Source organism: Polypterus senegalus, chromosome 10, assembly GCF_016835505.1.
Source record: "Polypterus senegalus isolate Bchr_013 chromosome 10, ASM1683550v1, whole genome shotgun sequence".
Lineage (NCBI taxonomy): Eukaryota > Metazoa > Chordata > Cladistia > Polypteriformes > Polypteridae > Polypterus > Polypterus senegalus.
Window position 1 is genome coordinate 108889609 of NC_053163.1, and position 19261 is coordinate 108908869.

A 19261-nucleotide genomic window follows, 5' to 3' on the forward strand; every position below is an offset into this window, starting at 1 on the left:
GGACTATCATCTCTGCTTTGTTTCCAATGAAGGCAGAACAGACACTGTTTCAGGACTCCGGTTTGTCCCACAAGTTTCGACACTGTCTTTGTGAAGTTTATGTCCCTATTATCTGTGTGCTGTGTATTTCTGGTGGCCCTGTAAGAGTGCATGCTTTGATTGACTGGTTTCTGTTTCATCTTTGCATTCAGGCATGTATGCTTCCAATCTGAGCTAACCTTGATTGGCAGTGTCCTTCGAACGGACATCGCCCTAGTCACTGCTACTTTTGAAACATGGCTATGTAAGCTCTGCTTGTGTCACAGAGGTTGTTGAAAAAACCCATCACTCATGTCTCTTTCTCAGTAACTAAGGTCTTATCATCTAGTCATGCTTACCATAACTCCAGACAACAAGGACTCTTGAGTACTTTTGTACATGATCCTGTACGTACTCGGATATAAATTGCTTTCTTAGGTCTGTTTTGAATACACATTGAGTTCCTTCTTTTCAGCCATGATGTGTATTTTCCACACCAGAAACATCAAAACACACAACCTCATCCTATCACAATAAGGCCTTAATGGACATCTCTTTTGTTTTGTCCAGTGTTTGCTTCACTGCACAAAGAAGCACAGGCCAGAAGCAGCAAGCCTTTGTGATGCCATTTCAAAATATAATTATGAAAAAATTGCTGCCTGCTAATGAATTATATAAAAACCATTTCCTGCTAATGAAGTGGAATACTACATTTATTTTACTCTGGCTCATTTGTCCTCTGGGCTGGATGTAGGCTATAAGGGACAAGAGGCTAATAGGAAGGAAAGGCATAATTATGTACTACAGATGGCAAGAAATGAAAGAAAAAAGTCATTGAGCAAATGTACTTATTGGTGTATAATGAACAAAAGCATCCAAAATCAAATTTCACTCATCTTCTACATTCAAGTACACTACAGTGCCAGTAAATAATTTTCCGCACTTATTTATTCAAACAAAAATAATTCTATTTTTATGGCTTTGAATGTCATGAATGAGTTTCTTGAAACTCAATCGCCTGAGAATAAACAAAGTGGGTGCTGGCATTATCAACACATTTTATCGAGCAGTTTATGCAGCGGTGAGTGACTGTTAGTCCAGACGAAATGGTGCTTCACGTTTTGGGAAAATTTCTCTCTCAATAGGCCCAGTGAAAACATGATTACAGTCAAACAGATTCATCACTTATCCTCTTGATCATACTGTCTATGCTCACATATGCCATACCATAATCTGAAACACACAGAGGCAATATATAAATATTCATCTTCAAAATGTGTACATGTGGCTGTCTGAGTAAAAAAAAAAGTTTTGACTGTCATCAATTTATTTCTCCTGTGCTCTTGTAAGATTTTAGATATTCCAAGGCAGCATGATGACACTTACTTCAGAGGTCTCTCGTGAACTCCCACCATTAAAGTGTTTTTCTGGGTTCTTGTCCGTCACTTTAAAATCTCTTGTGAGATATTCTCTTCAGCTTGCTGACGTGTCCTATGAGAATCCACTGTTGATTTTAGAAGCTTCCTGTGACAGAACCCATTCCCTAGTGTCTGCATCGCTCTCATAGGATGCTGTCAATACCTCGAGAAGATGATGGCCCTGACTTAAGAAGCCACTTGTAAGATGTCACTGATATTTCTTTAGCATTTCCCTAATTTTTTAAGCCTCTTGGTTTTGTAATGAGAATTGAGATGGAAAAAGAGTAGTTTCAGTACAGATTAGCTGGAGGCTTAGAGAGTGGACTATGGGATCAGTTTGTAACATAGCTAATTACAACCCACATAATACAATTAATGACAATTTGTAGGAGTTCAGCTGGATAGATAACTCTGTCTGCAACAGTATAATCCTGGCCACACTTAGCCATCCACCACAATTACAGCAGGGTGTCAAAATCTAGTTTGGGCTCCACCATTGACTCCTACCCCCTACCATTTTTGGGCTTCACCTGCTTACGTTTTGGTAAACCTTACAAGGACTCTGCCCATTCGGAAATGTTACATATTAATCCCATTATTCTGGAGCACAAGTGTCCTACTTCATCCAGGAGTGCTTAAACACAACCAGTTCCTGGGTAATTACTAAGGTAGGCACAGGGTCATTAAAACGATTTCATCACCTTGAGCCCTTGGGTCTAGTATAGAAAAATATATTCTAAAAGTTGATGATTTGAATATATTCAAAGAGACTCATGAGTATATATGAAAATAAGAATTATATCTTAGTAAACGTTAGTATAGTAAGGATTAAATCAGAAAAAGGCATGTGCCTGTATATTTTTTTATTTTTCTTAGTAAGCTAGAAACCACCAATATTTTATAAGTCAAGGTCAGATATGCAGAGAGGGGCTGACAGGCAAACCAATCAAACCCAATTTCCCATCCACGGCCTTTCTATGTGGTGAATGTGAGCTGAGGACTGGAAATAATGGTGGCATGTACTGGGTGGGTGCAAGGTGGGGAGAGGATCTGTCAAGTGGGCATGATGGATAGAACAGACTGCTACACTCATTAGGCTGGGAAGTATCGGTGGAGCTAATCATAGGCAGGACCAAGGCAATAGAATGTCGGGAGTCAGGTGAGGGCCACAAATGAGTTAAGTGAGGTATGTTCTTGATAAGAACTGTAACAAAAGTAAGATGGCCCCATTACCGGGTGCTCAATTCACCTGAACTGAGTCTGCATGTGCATTGCACAATAAAGCTCGATTCTGCTGCCTATCCCAAGACTCCAAGTGCCTTCTTTGGGTTAAGGGTGCCCATCTCCGCTTCGGCACTTGATTCCTGGGAGTGTTTCTGGTCAGAGCTGTTCTGCTTTGAGTTGACGTTTTCTCTGTTTTCCATTTCCCTATTCTGAGCACTGGCCTTGTTGAATATTTAAGATGAATTCCCTCCTAAATGAAGTAAAATCCTCTTATCCTTGAAAGGTTTAAGTGCTCTGTTTTATTTGGTGGATTAAGGTTGTAAATCTGGAAATAATTGTTAATTCAATGGTTTTTATTCTAACATTTTTGAGTTTTGGTATTTTGAGTAATTCCTTCTGGGGAATAATTTATTAATTAGAGAATTTGTAATGACACTGTTTAGTTTTCCATGTTTGCTGATTAAGAGTAATAGGTTAATTATTATGATTTACATTTACTTGTAGTCTTTTGCAGGTGTGTTATCATTAATCTTGGTTTAGGAGGGATTTTTCAATTTAGTTAGTTTTTCATATCAACTCTTGGTGAACTTACATCTCTTTCTAGTTGCTAAATAACATGACGTAGCATTCTCTATCTGATTTAATTAAAGTTAATGGTTACAGGGGGCTGAGGCCTATCCCAGCAGCAATGGGTGAAAGGGTTAGGGTTAGGGTAAAATCAAAGTACTTTTAGGAAAGACTACGCAGGTATGGGGAAAACATGAAAAATTCACATATACAACTTCAATGCGTTGGATTTGAACCTGAGATGTTGGAACTGTAAGGCCGGAGGTGCTGATGTGGAAGTTGCACCTATTATTCTAATGTGATCTAATCGAACATTTGAAGGTACACCTTGTCTCCCTTTCATTTTTAAAGAGATCATCTGCCCATGATGCAAGACCAAATCTGTAGGGTGGATTGTCACCCAAGTGGAAGTAGTCTAGACCTAATTTGAATACAACATGATGAGGCAATTGGCATGAATGATGAAGTACAGCAAGATACTGTATGTGAAGTGAAACCAGACCATTGATGAAGCAGGTCAACTAAAGGCGTTTCTAAGTCGTATTCTATTGTGTATACAGAATGTTTTGCTTTCACTCCTCCTTCCTCCTTATTATTATGCCTTCAATAAAGAAAACCACCCATGTCTGTCAGCCATGTTCCAGTTTATGGAGAGCTGTAGGGTTTCAAGAATTTGATAGGAAGAGAAATAAACTTATACCGCTGCACCTTATTTGTTTGCAGTGACAGTGGCAGCTAAACAGGCATGGCGCTATGTTAGCAAGCCTTGACTAAGTGAACTGCAAGGGTCTTGTTCACACCACCAGCAATATCGCACCAGCAGAAAAATGCTGTATACAGACCTCAGGGCAAACATGTGGAAAAAGGAAAGAAATACAAAACACAAGGTAAGCAATATGCAAAAGATAAGCAAAAAAGCAGAAATCTTTGGGGACACTCAATGAAGCCTGTCATGAAGATCACATCTAGCAGGTTGTGGGGAAGATTCAGTAGAAACCTGACAGCTTTCCAGTCCCTGTCACAGATCTGCTCCTTTTAAACATTGACTGCTGCAGTCAGGGCCGGACTGGGAAGCTTATTCAGGCTGGGAATCCCAAGTCTAACCCAGGCCACACAATATACATCGGTTTTCTTGTACAGGCACTGGCTCAAAAAAACAACAAACTCCATGTTGTCTTTGAATTTTTTATGACTGAGGAGACAGTAGATTCAGCTTTTACACATAAATTTCACTCTTAAATATTAGTCTCAAGACAACCTCTGAAATAGTGTGGAACAACACTTCATTCATTTAAACACTTCATAAATAAAGAAACCATGTAGTTCTGTAATATTTATATCAAAACAAATATGCAAAAAGCACTGAACCACAAAAAGATGTCAGTGGAATCCACAATGCATAAATTATGTTTGCAATTTCAACGGTGAGTCTGGAATCTACACAGCCGCTCTCAGTGTCTGGATGGTCACGCTGAACACTCTTCCACCAAGTTTGAAGTGTTGGTCTTCAATAGTCAAAGGACTCAAAAAATGTCTCAGTGCCACAGAATAATTCTGACAAGCATTTTTTAAAGAATGCACTTAGTAAACAAAACATTTCAAAACATTTTGTGTAGCCTATTCAGTCATTCTCTGTCTAAAAATATTAAAATACAGTAAAAAGATATGTTCAATAACAAATTTATCATGAAATAAAGAACAACAGGTAAATTTAAAAACACAAATCATTCCACTCACATGTGTGTTTCATTAATAAAAAAGAAAACATTTTGTGTAGCCTATTCAGTCATTCTCTGTCTAAAAATATTAAAATACAGTAAAAAGATATGTTCAATAACAAACTTATTATGACATAAAGGACAACAGGTACATTTAAAAACACAAATCATTCCACTCACATATGTGTTTCATTAATAAAAAAATAAAATAAAAGATTTTGTGTAGCCTATTCAGTCATACTGAGGGAATAAGGGGAAAAAATGTTAAAAATGTGACCATATGCTACATTTCATTAAAATTTGAAATAAAAGTAAAACAAAATAAATACACAGTAACAAATACCAAAACCCATACAACATCCAAATATAATTCAAAGTATATTATAAACTTTTAAACAATCTTCATATATAACTTTTATCATAAAAACACCAGACGTACGCACCTCTCATCATGACGCTCTTGCTGAACTGACAGAGCACGAGATGCAAGTACAATCCAATCCAATCCAATCCAATCCAATCCAATACAATACAATACAATACAATACAATACAATACAATACATCCATCCATCCATTTTCTAACCCGCTGAATCCGAATAGGGTCACGGGGGTCTGCTGGAGCCAATCCCAGCCAACACAGGGCACAAGGCAGGAACCAATCCTGGGCAGGGTGCCAACCCACCACAGGACACACACAAACACACCCACACACCAAGCACACACTAGGGCCAATTTAGAATCGCCAATCCACCTAACCTGCATGTCTTTTGGATTGTGGGAGGAAACCCACGCAGACATGGGGAGAACATGCAAACTCCACGCAGGGAGGACCCAGGAAGCGAACCCGGGTCTCCTAACTGCGAGGCAGCAGCGCTACCACTGCGCCACCGTGCCGCCCATTACAATACAATACAGTACAATTTATTTTTGTATAGCCCAAAATCACACAGGAAGTGAAGCAATGGGCTTTAACAGGCCCTGCCTCTTGACAGCCCCCCAGCCTTGACTCTCTGAGAAGACAAGAAAAAACTCCCAAAAAAAACCTTGTAGAGAAAAATGGAAGAAACCTTGGGAAAGGCAGTTCAAAGAGAGACCCCTTTCCAGGTAGGTTGGTCGTGCAGTGGGTGTCAAAAGAAGGGGGTCAATACAATACAATACACAGAAGAGAACAAATCCTCAATACAGCATAAAAATAAAAATTTAGAAGTACGGAGCAGAATTTCTCAGTAGATGATATCACATAATAAGATTTGGATATTTTTATAGTCATGGAGACCCCATCCATCAAGCTACCTCCCCCATTCCATGGCTGAAACAGTGCTAGGCCAGCCAATCCGATGAAAGGACCCCTCTTTCCCATGATTCCTGCAATCCTCCATCAGGGATGACTTTACCATAGGCAGGTAAAAACTGAAGTCAAAACTTGACTTGGAACAAAAACAAAAAACCATCCAACCAGAAACCAAAAAAGAAACCCTCCAATGTTAAACCAAAAGAATCTGTGCCCACTACAGAGCAATAACATCTGCTCGTTTTCCAGTATAATAGCATTATATAATTTCACCATTAGTTTATTTCACTGGTTGCTCTGAATGCCAAGCCAGGCAGCAGGCCACTGGGAAAGCTCTCGCTGATTGTAAGCATCAGTCTGGCTCTGGCTGCAATATTATACATGAGTACAAGTGTACTAAGGACAGTGAAGCGCCTGCAGTGATGAGCAAAACAGGTAAGTTTTGATTTGCATGCAGTTTTATAATAAAATTGTTTCATAGATGCAAATGTTAAACAAACTAAAAAGACTTTTGGAAGGTTTTAAAGATTGTTTGGGTTGGGCTTCCTAAAGCCTTGGCCACACTACCATGTTTACCTGTGTTCTTTTCTGTGGCTGCGTGATACATGCAATCTGTCACACGCTTGTAAAATCCATTCTCTGTATGCCTCTTGTTCACATCACTGTCGAGGAGTGCAGTGTGTTTTACTTAAAACAAAACTTTAAAGAAGTGGTGAGGCGGCCTTCTGCTGCTATGCACCTACAATCTGGAATTGCCTGCCAATAGGAATTCGCCAGGCTAATACAGTAGAGCACTTTAAAACACTGCTGAAAACACATTACTTTAACATGGCCTTTCTATAACTTCACTTTAACTTAATACTGATACTCTGTATGTTCAATTCATCATAATAACTATTCATGGTGGCGCTAAAATCCGTACTGACCCCTACTCTCTCTTCTGTTTCTTTTTCCAGTTTCTCTGTGGTGGTGGCCTGCGCCACCACCACCTACTCAAAACATCATGATGCTGCAACAATGATGGATGGATTAAAAGGCAGAAGTTTACGTGACCATCAGTATCAAGTCCTTTCCTGAGAGCCCTAAATCTAAAGAGGACTGTTTCATTTATGTTAGGTAGAATGCCCAGAGGCGACTGGGCGGTCTCATGGTCTGGAATCCCTACAGATTTTTTTTTTTTCCAGCCGTCTGGAGATTTTTTTTGTTTTTTTCTGTCCACCCTGGCCATTGGACCTTACTCTTATTCTATGTTAATTAATGTTGACTTATTTTATTTTCTTACTGTGTCTTTTATTTTTCTACTAGACATTAAGCCCGTTAAAATAAAGGGCGCTAGAACAGTAGTGTATAAACCTTTGTATGAACAGTCTATACTAAATGGCAAGGAACCTTGTATGTGGCTGTAATATGCGTCACTGTATTGTGTGCCTTTAATTTTCTCTCTCAGTAATACTGGTTTGTATTTCTGACAGTAATACAGTGGAACCTCGGTTCACGACCATAATCCATTCCAGACCGTATGAACTGTATGTAAATATATATATTTTTTTAAGCTTTTAAGCACAAATATAGTTAACTATACCATAGAAAGCACAGCGTAATAGTAAACTAAATGTAAAAACATTGACTAACACTAAGAAAACCTTGAACAACAGAGAAAACTAACACTGCAAGAGTTTGCGCTATAGCCTTATGACCCGCTCGCTAAAAACTCTTTTTTTAATGAGTTTTAAGCACAGGGGAAAAAAATGAACATTTGAAAAATCTGTAATTTAATAAACAACCAAGAAAAGTAACATTGCAACAATGCACGCGCGTGCCTGTGTGTGTGTCTCTCTCTTGCGTGCCTTTGTGTGTGTCTCTTAAGCGCACGCCTCTGTGTCTGTCTGTCTCTCGCCTGTGTGTGTGTGTGTGTCTGTCTGTCTGTCTCTCTCTGCACAGGGAATGCACAGGAAGAGACTGAACACGTGCTGTGTGGCCCCGCGCATGCGCACTTCACCAGAAGACACACACACGGACACTGGATGCACACAAGGGTTTTATTAAAGAGGATGATTCTTCATTATGTAAAGCACTTTGAGCTACTTTTTGTATGAAAATATGCTACATAAATAAATGTTGTTGTTTTTTTTTTATGATGTGACATACTGCTTATTTTCCACACAAAGGCAACACCAAAACACAACATCATGTGCATGACTCATACCATGGAAACCCCAAACCACCAATGGAATTACCTAGTAACCTTCCTTTCCTGTTCCTTGATGCCTAGGAGTAGTCGAGGAACACGGAACTTCAAATTTGTTTTCTGTCTCTAATAAATCTTCTGGATGACAAGCGCCAATAGTTGGCAAAGTTAGTATCGTAAGACATACTACCAGAACATGTCCAACAGCTCAACAAAATGTATGTGTGTGATAGGAAATGTGTCCACTGATTTTGATTTTGTCTTTATTCAAATACTAAATAACAGCCAGAGACACTTTGAATTAATTCATGTAAATGCTTCCAAACATGCACTAAATGCTTTACTTGTGTTAATGGCATGAATTTTGCTGGAAGCAAAATAAAATTTGCTTCATAAATTTATTTGTGAAGTGAAACATAGTGTTTCACAGCAAATTCAGTTTTTCACGAAAATGGTTTCATTTAACATTAAGCGTCTGCAATGCATGCTCACAGACAACAGTCGGCAAGAGCTAACAGTGTGCAATGAATAATAAGAGGAGAAAAAAGTAAAATGAAGCACAGGAAAATAATGGCAGTTATGAAACCTCAACGCCCTGCCCAGGTTTTGTTTCCTGCCTTGCGCCCTGTGTTGGCTGGGATTGGCTCCAGCAGACCCCCGTGACCCTGTAGTTAAGATATAGCGGGTTGGATAATGGATGGATGGATGGATGAAACCTCAAACAGGGAGACACTGTAAAACGGCAATCACTTATTAAAATTGCAGCATATAATTCTAATTACACTGATTGTCTGCCAACTTAACACTATTTTATGGGGTTGGTGACATTAGACTCAAACTAAGGACTCAATGACAGATTTCCACAGCTACAGTCAACACATGCCCAAAGCACTCATACCAGAACAGTTTAGACTCACCCATTAACCTAACCAGTATGCCTCTGGGATGTGAGAGGAAAACCAGATCACCCAGATGAAAAGCTCACTAACCACTGGGGAGAACAGGCAAAGGGCACACAGATAGTGACTGGACTGGAGACTGCTCTGCTAACTTCTGTACTAAACATGTTAAATACTAACAACTGTTTAACTGTGCTACCCACAATATATAAATAAAATAACAGTATAAAAGTTCAGATTTATAAGAACTGACATAAAATTATTACATCTTTAACAGCTAGTATTGCCCCACACTCTAAAAAATAAAGGCTTTCCACAGAGTATTACCATAGGAGAAAAATGTTTTGGTCCAAAGAGACCCAACCACATGAAGGGTCCAGAAAAAAACTTTTATTTATTTAGAACTAAAACTGGCTCCATAGTGGGAATAGCTATGAATACATGGTAACAGACATGTGACATATAAATGGGCTATGATTTTACACAGACAATTCCAGGTTTTCTTAATCTGGCAGTGTCCTGCAGGACACTGTACATTAACGATTCGGGCATTTTTCTCCATATTAGGAAGTTTTTCAAAGGACAAAGAACCAGCTTTTTATACAAAGAACCCTTCCCAAATTTAAATGGTTCTTTGCCAAGTAATGGTTCTATGAGAAATCACACAAACCGATTAAGGACCATAAAGTGCAATTAAAGGACCATTATTTTTAAGAATGCAGAATGTCTATTATTAGAGCATTACTAAAGAAATCAAATTTAGATCTCAGCATTGTTATGAATCACAGACTGACGCAAATTCTTATGTTTTCACGGTGCTCTAACAAGTGAACTTTTATCTTAAAAAAACAATCAGTTTTGGCCTGGACATAGCACTATAGCAGTCTTAAATGAAGAATGATACTACATTTCTATTACCTGGACTTTAAAAGAGATCTGGACTGAATGACGCTGTTCTTTAGTGGTTTACTTCAAGCTTATCAAACTGTATCCATGAGCTTCAATCCAGCACTGCATTGTTACATTGTTTTCTTGGTTTCATCCAGCACTAGCCATCATTCACATAGTAGAGAAACAGGACATTGAGGAGGGCCCTGTTCGGCTCCCCACTCCTGACATCACTCTTCCCCTTCCCTTGGCCAGGACCATCTGTCTTGGGTTAGCGAAAATATATCGTTCCCGCCAGCGAACTCTGATTCTTAACATGATGACAGAATCTTCAAGCAAATTATACAAAAAAACCCAATCTAAATCCTTTAAGTAGTTATCTCATTGATAGCTAAGCGGATATACGTCCCAAGGCTGGCGCGTGAGTTAGGAGGGCCATGCCAACCCCCCACACCTACACCTGGGGCCGCTGAGTCTCTCTTGGATTCGCTCAAATAAATCGGTACCACAGGTGAACTATGATACATAGTGCAATGATAGAAGTCGCAAAATCAACAGGACTGTTTAAGCAAACTATACAAAAAAGCCTGATCTAAATCCGTTAAGTAGTTCTCACGTGAAAAGCGGACAGACAGACAGACGTTGGATTTTATATATAGAGAGATAACACCATGTGATGAATCATGCTTTTACTAGCACCAAATATAAAATGAAGGTCGACTCATTTGTAGTGCTACTACACTGTTTCAGTTTCACTGATTTGTGTTTAAAGCCTACTCCAGTCATTCCCTCCCTGAGTACATGTGAGTTTTCTCCTGATATTTCCATTTCCAACCTCACCCAAAAATAATAATAATAATTCATTATATCTATATAGAGCTTTTTCTCACTCCTCATATTTGTTTTACATAGTGAATGAGGAGCCACTTCAACCACCACTAATGTGTAGCATCCTCCTGGATGATGGGGTGGCAGCCATCTTTGCGCCAGTAAGCTCACTACATATTACCTATTAGATGGTGAAGGGGTGAGAAAAAGTTATTATTAGGGGGTCAGAATAACAAGGTGGGCAATTTAGCCTGGACGTCAGGATACTCCCTAATCTTTACGAAGGATTCACAGGGATCTTCTATAACCACAGACAACTGCACCCCTCATATTATTTCTTATCCAAAGGAAAGCACCATTTTTACAGAACAGTGTCCCCATCACTGCACTGGGGAGTTGGGATCCAAATTCGGATCACAGGGTAAGTGCCTCCTCCTGGCCCCACCAACATCTCTTCAAGCAGCAACTCAAACATTTCCTGGTTGGTCTCCCATCCAGATACTGGTTGGCCCGAATATGTTTACCTTCAGGTGGATAACTTTTTCTGGTAATCCAAGTGCATGTGGTATGGCTGCTGCGAAACACACACTGGTAAGCTTGAATGGTGATCTAAAATGTAAAATAGTGTGGCTATACGAATGAGTGGTGGTCCATTCAGATTTAGGTCCAATATAGCCATGATAACCCTGTAATCAAATAAGCAGATTTAGGAAATGAATGTAGTTTATGCTTCCCTGTGTGGCTATTAGCGCTTGCTCCTGCTTACAAAGAATTTAAGGCCCATAATAAGGCCCTTTCCTCATTGTCTTGACATTAGCAAAAGCACTCTGGAGTTTCTCATTATAATTAATGAGTTACACTCATATTCAGCTAACTGCTGTCAACATGTGATGGATAATTGTGGAAATACTCCTCTCATTTGAAGCCACAATTTATTTAATCCAAGCTTCTAAATAGTTTTTGAGACACGTGTAACGTGTACCAAGGGAGCAGCAGATGATAAGTAGCTTGTGGGTCTCCACACTGGTCCTGGAGAGCACCTGCTGAATTAAGAAGCTGTAAAGGTCACTCTGATCTGCACGTTGCCAAACTCTCGTAACTTATTCATGATTAAGCCCAATTAAGGGAATGCTGGTCATTAAGTGACTCAATTTGTGGTACAAAGTATTTCTAAGTTAATTAATTTAACAACTTTAAGTAATTTAGAATCACTCTGGCCTAGAAACCAGGGCTGTTAATGGCCGACATCCTCTTAACTGAGCATGACACTGGCCTAAGTAAAGGAATGGCTTAATTCTATTGTTTTGAAAAAGCAGTTCCTGGGCATCTTGTGCAGTGTTTCTCATTTCACATCCAGAGGTGCTGGTGGTTATTGTTTTTTTTTTTAATCAAATGCCAATTTTAGCTGCTTTCTATCAATTCTTTGTCCAGGAGTCAGAGCCTAGCCCAGCAGCATTGGTTGTATGCCACACAGTCAACCTCAGATGGAATGCTGGTCTAGTACCAGACATCTACTCACATGTAAGCTTGCCATCCTATTTACAGCCTTGAATCAGACATATTGGAACATGAAGGAGAGTATAATAAGAAAACCTTCACTGACTCTTAAAGGGAGCAATGACTCTACACCAACTGGCCAAACTGGCATCTCCGGAGTTAAAAGGCAACAGTTATAATAAATATACCACTACACCACCATTGTACATAATTAAAAATGTCTTGATTTTTCCACAACAAAATGTCCAAAACGGTGTCTCACTCTGATAGTAAGGTAGCACAGTGTTTAGTACAGCTATAGAGTCAAGCGTTCAATTCCAGGTAGAAAAGATCTATGTAGAATTGCTGGTTTCTCTCAATATTGTGGCTTCTTCCTACACCACATAGACCTATAAGACTTACAGTTGTCTTACAGTATACAGTACTGAATGTGAGTGAATGAACAATGTGGTGAACTGGCATCCCATCCAAGGTTGGTTCACCTAATTGCTCAACTCTTTTTAGGTATGCCTGAAGATAATTGAAAAAGCACCAGCTGTCATTGTGTCTTATTATTAGCATACCAATAGTGTTAAAATTTAATACAATTATTCTTCAAGAAAATGTGTTCAGGTATCTCAAGTAGAGTGCCCTGGACATGTATTTGAAATTTTAAAAACATCCATTTAAAAGCATCTGTGATATCATTTTTGAACTTGTTCACCTTATAACAAAGAAACATTCTGGGTGACGTCAATTAATGAATAATTCACAACTTCAAAGTTACCTTAACAGAGGTTATTTCAACTTGAACATCTTATTTATTTTCCTCTATTACTCTTCCAATTGACATTCGTGAAAGCAAAACTGATCCCTAATACAAGTTACTGAAAAGTCATCAGAGTCTCTTTTATAGCTGGAAATTTGTGAGCAGCTTGCATGCACCAACTTAATTCTCCTGCTGTTTGAAGTCATACCAGGTTAGTTACATGATCCTTAAAAACATAATGGTAAAAAAAAAAAATGCAAGCAAGAAGAACAAGAACCCACTTATCTATAAATGGATCAAAGAGGAAAGCAGTTTTCAAAGTTCATCGATGTAAGCCAATGAAAAACATGTATTCAATGTAAATATAATATTACAATGCATTTTAAGTAGTTTTAGTCAAAAATTATCGATTTAAAAATGTTTGGTTTTTTTTCGCTTCTCGATTTTTAATATTATAATCACTCATAAAATGGTAAATTTTCATTTTGGGGATATCAAAATATAGAGTTGGAAAAGAGCTTTGAAACATTATGAGAATCATTTATGTGCAACTTATATTTAGGGACAGTCAAAGTCATAATCCTCTGACAATAAGTTCAAACTGTTAGCTTAAATCTCCCTTAAATATTGATCCAAGACATGAACAATTTCAGTTCCTCATATGACCAAATCATCATGCCAAGTTTTGTTAAAAATATGTGACGATGAGATCCAAAAGTGTGATGATTGAACAAGGAATTTCCCACATGATCTTTAGGTTGGTGGTGGATGGTTTCCAGGGGGAAGGTCTTAGGTCTGTGGTGTTTCAGTTGAAGAGGATGGGTTCCAGGGTAGGCAGCCTTCTGCCCACCCTGTTGGCTCCACCACCAACTATACTGCAGTATTCTGTCAAAATGTTACAATAACATGGTATCCAATACAATAAAATGGAACCAGCATTCCTTTCCAACAGGTTCTTCTTTCAAAAACATTATGTTTAAGGAATGTGAACTAAAATTAAACATAGACCTTCTACCACCAACAGTTAACAATAATATATTAATCAATGCAACTTTTACATAACATATCACAATGTGTAGAGAACAAGCCAAGGAAGGTTATGCTTAAGTTATATAACAAAATAACTACTGAGTGGAGTGCCGTGTAAAGTTGTGTTCTTCATATTATAAAGAAGATGTAGAACTACAAGATAAATTGTAAAGAACTTTACAATAATATATCAACAGGTCCAGTTTGTACATGTTATATCACAATGTGTGGAGTACAAGTAAATGAAAGTTATGCTTAAATTATATAAGGCACTAGTGAGGCCTCACCTGCAGTACTACAGTATGTTCAGTTTGGGCTCCAGACTACAAAAAAGACACAACAGCACTAGAGAAAATCCGGAGAAGAGTGACTAGGCTGTTTCTTAGACTGAGAGGTATGAGCTATGAGAAGAGACTGAAGGAGATGGCAAATGGTCATTGGGAGATGTCATGATTATAGGATTTAAAATTATGATAGGAATTAGTACAGTAGATCCCAGCTGGTACTTTAAAATAAATTTGGCATCAAGAACATGGGGAAATGGTTGGAAATGTATTAAGAGAAGATTTTATACCAATGTTAGACAGTTTTTCTTCGTGCAAAGAATCATAGACAGGTGGAATAAGCTTCCAAGTAATGTGGTAAAAAGTAGGATTAGGGACACTCTTTGTGTCAAACTTGTTCTAGTGTTCCAGAACAGGGATTTTCATTCTGTGGGCTGTAGCAGTTTAGAGGGCTGTAATGCTGCATTTGTGGATCATGGCAGCCCAGCAAATGTTGATGTCCAAAAAAAAAAAATAATTAAGTAAAATTTTGAGGAATATCTTTAAATGAATAAATGTTTTTTTTAAAATAAGGATAACTCAAAATGTGTTTCAATTGATAGTCCTATACCAATGAAGCCACTATTTATTGACTAGAGTTACAGGTTCACAACCTATGAAATATGTGAGCAGTTCTCAGAAGATAAGTGAGGAAAAAACACAAAACAAAAACAAAACAAACCTGGAAAAAATGTCCCTTAGAGAAACACAGTGGCTGGGCCCCTATGCTTACTGTCAGCTTCACTTCAGTCCCACCGCTCCCCCTTCACAGTGCTCCCATCTCACCAACCCCACCTCGTTTTCCTCTTCTGTGTTCACCATATGTCTCAATGTGAAGTTGCCTTGCTTACATGGGGTCCGGTATAATCCCATCTTCTAGCTCCTCAATTCCTTGAGTCAACCCATGCCAGAATTGAGACTGCCACACATCAAAGCCAAGAGATATTTGCAGAAAAGACCACCCTTAACAGGTGACAGGTGTCTTTCTCACCCCCTGCACTCCCCAATGAGGTGTTTGCACAGTGTGTGTGTCTCTCTCTTTTTCAGGTCCAATCCGCCAACTTTACAATATTTTTACTTTTGGTAAATGTTTTCAGTGTACCATCATTTTTATAACAGTTGTAGAAATTGTCAGACTAATGCAGACAAATGTGTAATGAGGAGTAACAGATGAATGTTATCAGTTATTAATAATACAATAAACACATCTGACACTTCATTTTAGTGTTTACTAATATTAATCAACAGTGAAGAGCTCTTCCTTAAGACAGTGTTGTCAACGTTTAGGAACCTTAATTATTTCTTAAAAAATATAAATAAATACAGGCACAGGGTAAACCTAAACGGTGAACTGTGTGATCAAGAAGCAGACTCACCCTGCATATTGACAATGCATTATTTCACCATTTTAAAAACCTGAAGTAGTATGTAACCTGTGAATACTTCTTTTGATCATCACATGCAACTGTGTAGTTTTGATAAAATAAAAGTATGGAAACTTGATGCTTTCTCTTTTTAATTCCATATCAAGCATATGAAAAAAAATTCAAACGTATTTGGTGTACATAAGAAAAATCAATGGGCACAGACCCACACAAAGACCTATCAGTAATCATTTGTTAAAATCCAAAAATGCAATGATAGGGAAGGGGGATTGCAGAATCATCACCTTCAGTTGTTTGTTCCTAATAAGACCAAACACATTGTGGTATTTCGAAACATTCAATTTCTCAAGGGTGTAGGACAAGGAAAGAAGGTTGAGAGCCCCTAGCCAAGAGATATCACACAACATTTGATCACATACAGCAGGGGTGCCCATGCTTTTTTGGCTTGCGAGCTACTTTTAAAATGACCAAGTCATAATGATCTACCTACATTAAAAATGCTATATATATATACTGTACATATATATATATATATGGTTGAAAATAGCTTTATTGTCAAATAATGCAAAGAGTATGCGACACGTGTTTCGCCCTAATTCTGGGCTCATCAGGTGTACACACTCACCGCACTCCGTCTCGGGAATCGAACCTCGAATGTCAGCGCTAGAGGCAAAGCCTCTTGCGTTGTGCCACGGCGTGTGGTTTGTTTATTTGACAGTATGTAGATCAGGGTAATTACATTCAAAGCATTTGTAGTTATATATATACAGTGTATATATATATATATATATATATATATATATATATACTGAGTATACTTTATACATAAAATGTATGTTGTCGTACCTTGCATAACTGAATAACCTTTATGGCACAATAATAATTCAATACATTTATGGTCACTACAGTATTTGGATTTAATAATCTTCATGTGGGAAAAGGCTGACTGGCATAAATAAGCAGAGCCGAATAATGCAGTCAAGGAGCTTTTGAATTCAGCTGAGTGAAAAATGACGGCTGTCCGATTAACTGCGATTTTAGTTCCCTCTCCTTTCTCTTTCTCAGATTACTTTTCGGAAGGAAGTTAGTTTTGTAGTTTTTATGAACAGTTCAAAAGTGCCTTTCCATATTTTCCTTCTTTGGAATAGCAATGATAGATTGACAGATCAGACAAACGCACTCCGAATGTGACATTGTGAGAAAAAAATCCTCTTCCAATTCCACATCCAGCCCATACTCTACCCAAACAATTTTTTTTTCATATCCCTTCTTTAGTCGATATAAATTGGAAGGTTAACTAGATCATTTAGATAACCGGAGTTTTGCAGCAGCTCGCGCGTTGGATTGTGCGTGCAGGATGAACAGAGTGTTGGAAAAAAAGAGATCTCCGACTGGTCGCCTTATATGTCAATCAAGTGGTAAATGCCATAGGGAGGATATATGGTAGACTAATGTTTTAAAAAAATGTAACGCGATCTACCTGCACTACCTTTGCGATCTACCAGTCAATCGTAATTGACGCATTGGGCCCCCCTGACATACAGTATGTGTCAATAGTCTGCTGTAGTTGAGTATTTACTTTGACTAACTGGTCTACTAATATCCAAAATCCTGCTGTGTCACTACTGTTAGCAGTAACCAAGAACCCAAGATCATGCTCAGCTTCACAGCATTGCGTTTATATTAGTGGGGGCTGAGACCAGATGGTCTATTAAAGTTTGGGGGGCCTTGACTTAAAAAAGTTTGTGAATGCTTTTTCTAGAAGAACCCCTTCTGTAAATTGTTCTAATGCTCAATTATATGCCACCTGAGTTGGAGTCTTATATCTATAAATGCCTTAATTGCCACTGCAAGCCTGTTTGGGCTTTGTCTTTAACTAATGAATATTGTAAAATGCTATTAAAAAGCATTGATTATATATATTCATCTAACGCTAAAATTATATTGTGTTATCAGTGATATTTTTGGACTTGCCTCATTAAAATTATTAATTATCAAATGTGATATCTCTATAGGATTAGTACTTATTATGGGCTTTGTCCCTCACTGTTTTTGTCTCTAGTCAAAAAGGAAAGGGTTCCCACATGAGAGATTTCCGTAAGTCATCCATGCATGTCTGAAAACATAACGGGACAAGGGGACTAGGCTCTCGAAGATCTACAGACCATGAGACCAGGTGAGTTTGTGTGTTGGGGGGGGGGTCTTCTCAAGTAACAGGGCCTAGATGCTCAGGACCAGGGACTAAAGCCTCAAGAGTCCAAACAGTGACACCACTGCACCATGTGCACATTTTATAACCTGCTTAGAATTAGCAAATCGGGAAAGTGTGTGAATTTCAATTAAAGGATGGTAAAAACCTCTATTTAAAAGTCGTTGATAATGAAAATCATCAGCAATAGTGTTCCCCCAAAGGCAAGGAGTGTGAAACATTCAGCCTATTAGGCTTTCTGAAGAGGTGCCCCCAAAGGCCAGGATAAGAATTCACAGCCAAATGGTAGAAGCTTGCAGGTTCCAACAGTGTCATGTGCTACTTGTTCTGAATGGTTTCCAAAAGTATTTTTTTAATAAGTGTCCTTTATACTGGTGCTATAGAGAAAAACTATTGAATGAAAAATGACATGCTTTTAAAACAAAGTGTTATAGAATACAGTCAGATAATCCAATCTGTGATTAAGTTGTAACATGTAAATGTCAAGAAGATGGGCTAACTTTATTAATAATTTACCATCACATAACTCAGTACTAACAAATTAATTTGAAGTGTGACCCCCCAGAAATGCCGCCTTTCTTTTACTCACCTCGTCTCCAGAGGGATGTTGCTGTTGAGGACCCAGCTGTTGTGAAGCTGCATGCTGTCTTGCTGCCCGCTGGCTGGAGTCTCCGCAGTGGCTGGGTTGGCTTGGCTGCGTGAAGGCAGTGTGTTTCTCTGCATGGATTCCAAAGTCTGAGCAGCCGAGCGACTGCATGTACATCCATGGGGGGGTGGTGGTGGAGGGGGCAGAGGCCGGAAGGTGAACTGGCCAACCGGGCTGTTTGTGAGGTCTGTGAATTAGACAAAGAAAAAATTGGGGGTCAGTGTGAATAGCAGCCAGGGCAGTGGGACTTCATTTCAATAAGCTAAGCTGTAAACTTTACAGCAGAGGGCAGTGCAACCACTTATTTGTGAACACAGAAACCTTGGCAGATTTAATTCATTCTTGACCTTGGCGCAGCTAATCAAGATTTTTATCCAATTATG

At 38.6% G+C, this 19261-nt stretch overlaps 1 protein-coding gene across 2 annotated transcripts in view; it reads right to left on the minus strand.

Annotated features, from left to right (window-relative positions):
• tenm1 (teneurin transmembrane protein 1) overlaps positions 1-19261 on the minus strand; it is an 844835-nt gene that overhangs the window by 355817 nt on the left and 469757 nt on the right. For both annotated transcript variants that reach the window (XM_039766316.1, XM_039766314.1), the window contains one exon: positions 18822-19065. In XM_039766316.1, coding sequence (XP_039622250.1) covers positions 18822-19065 — 244 coding nt within the window. The remainder of the gene's footprint in view (positions 1-18821; positions 19066-19261) is intronic.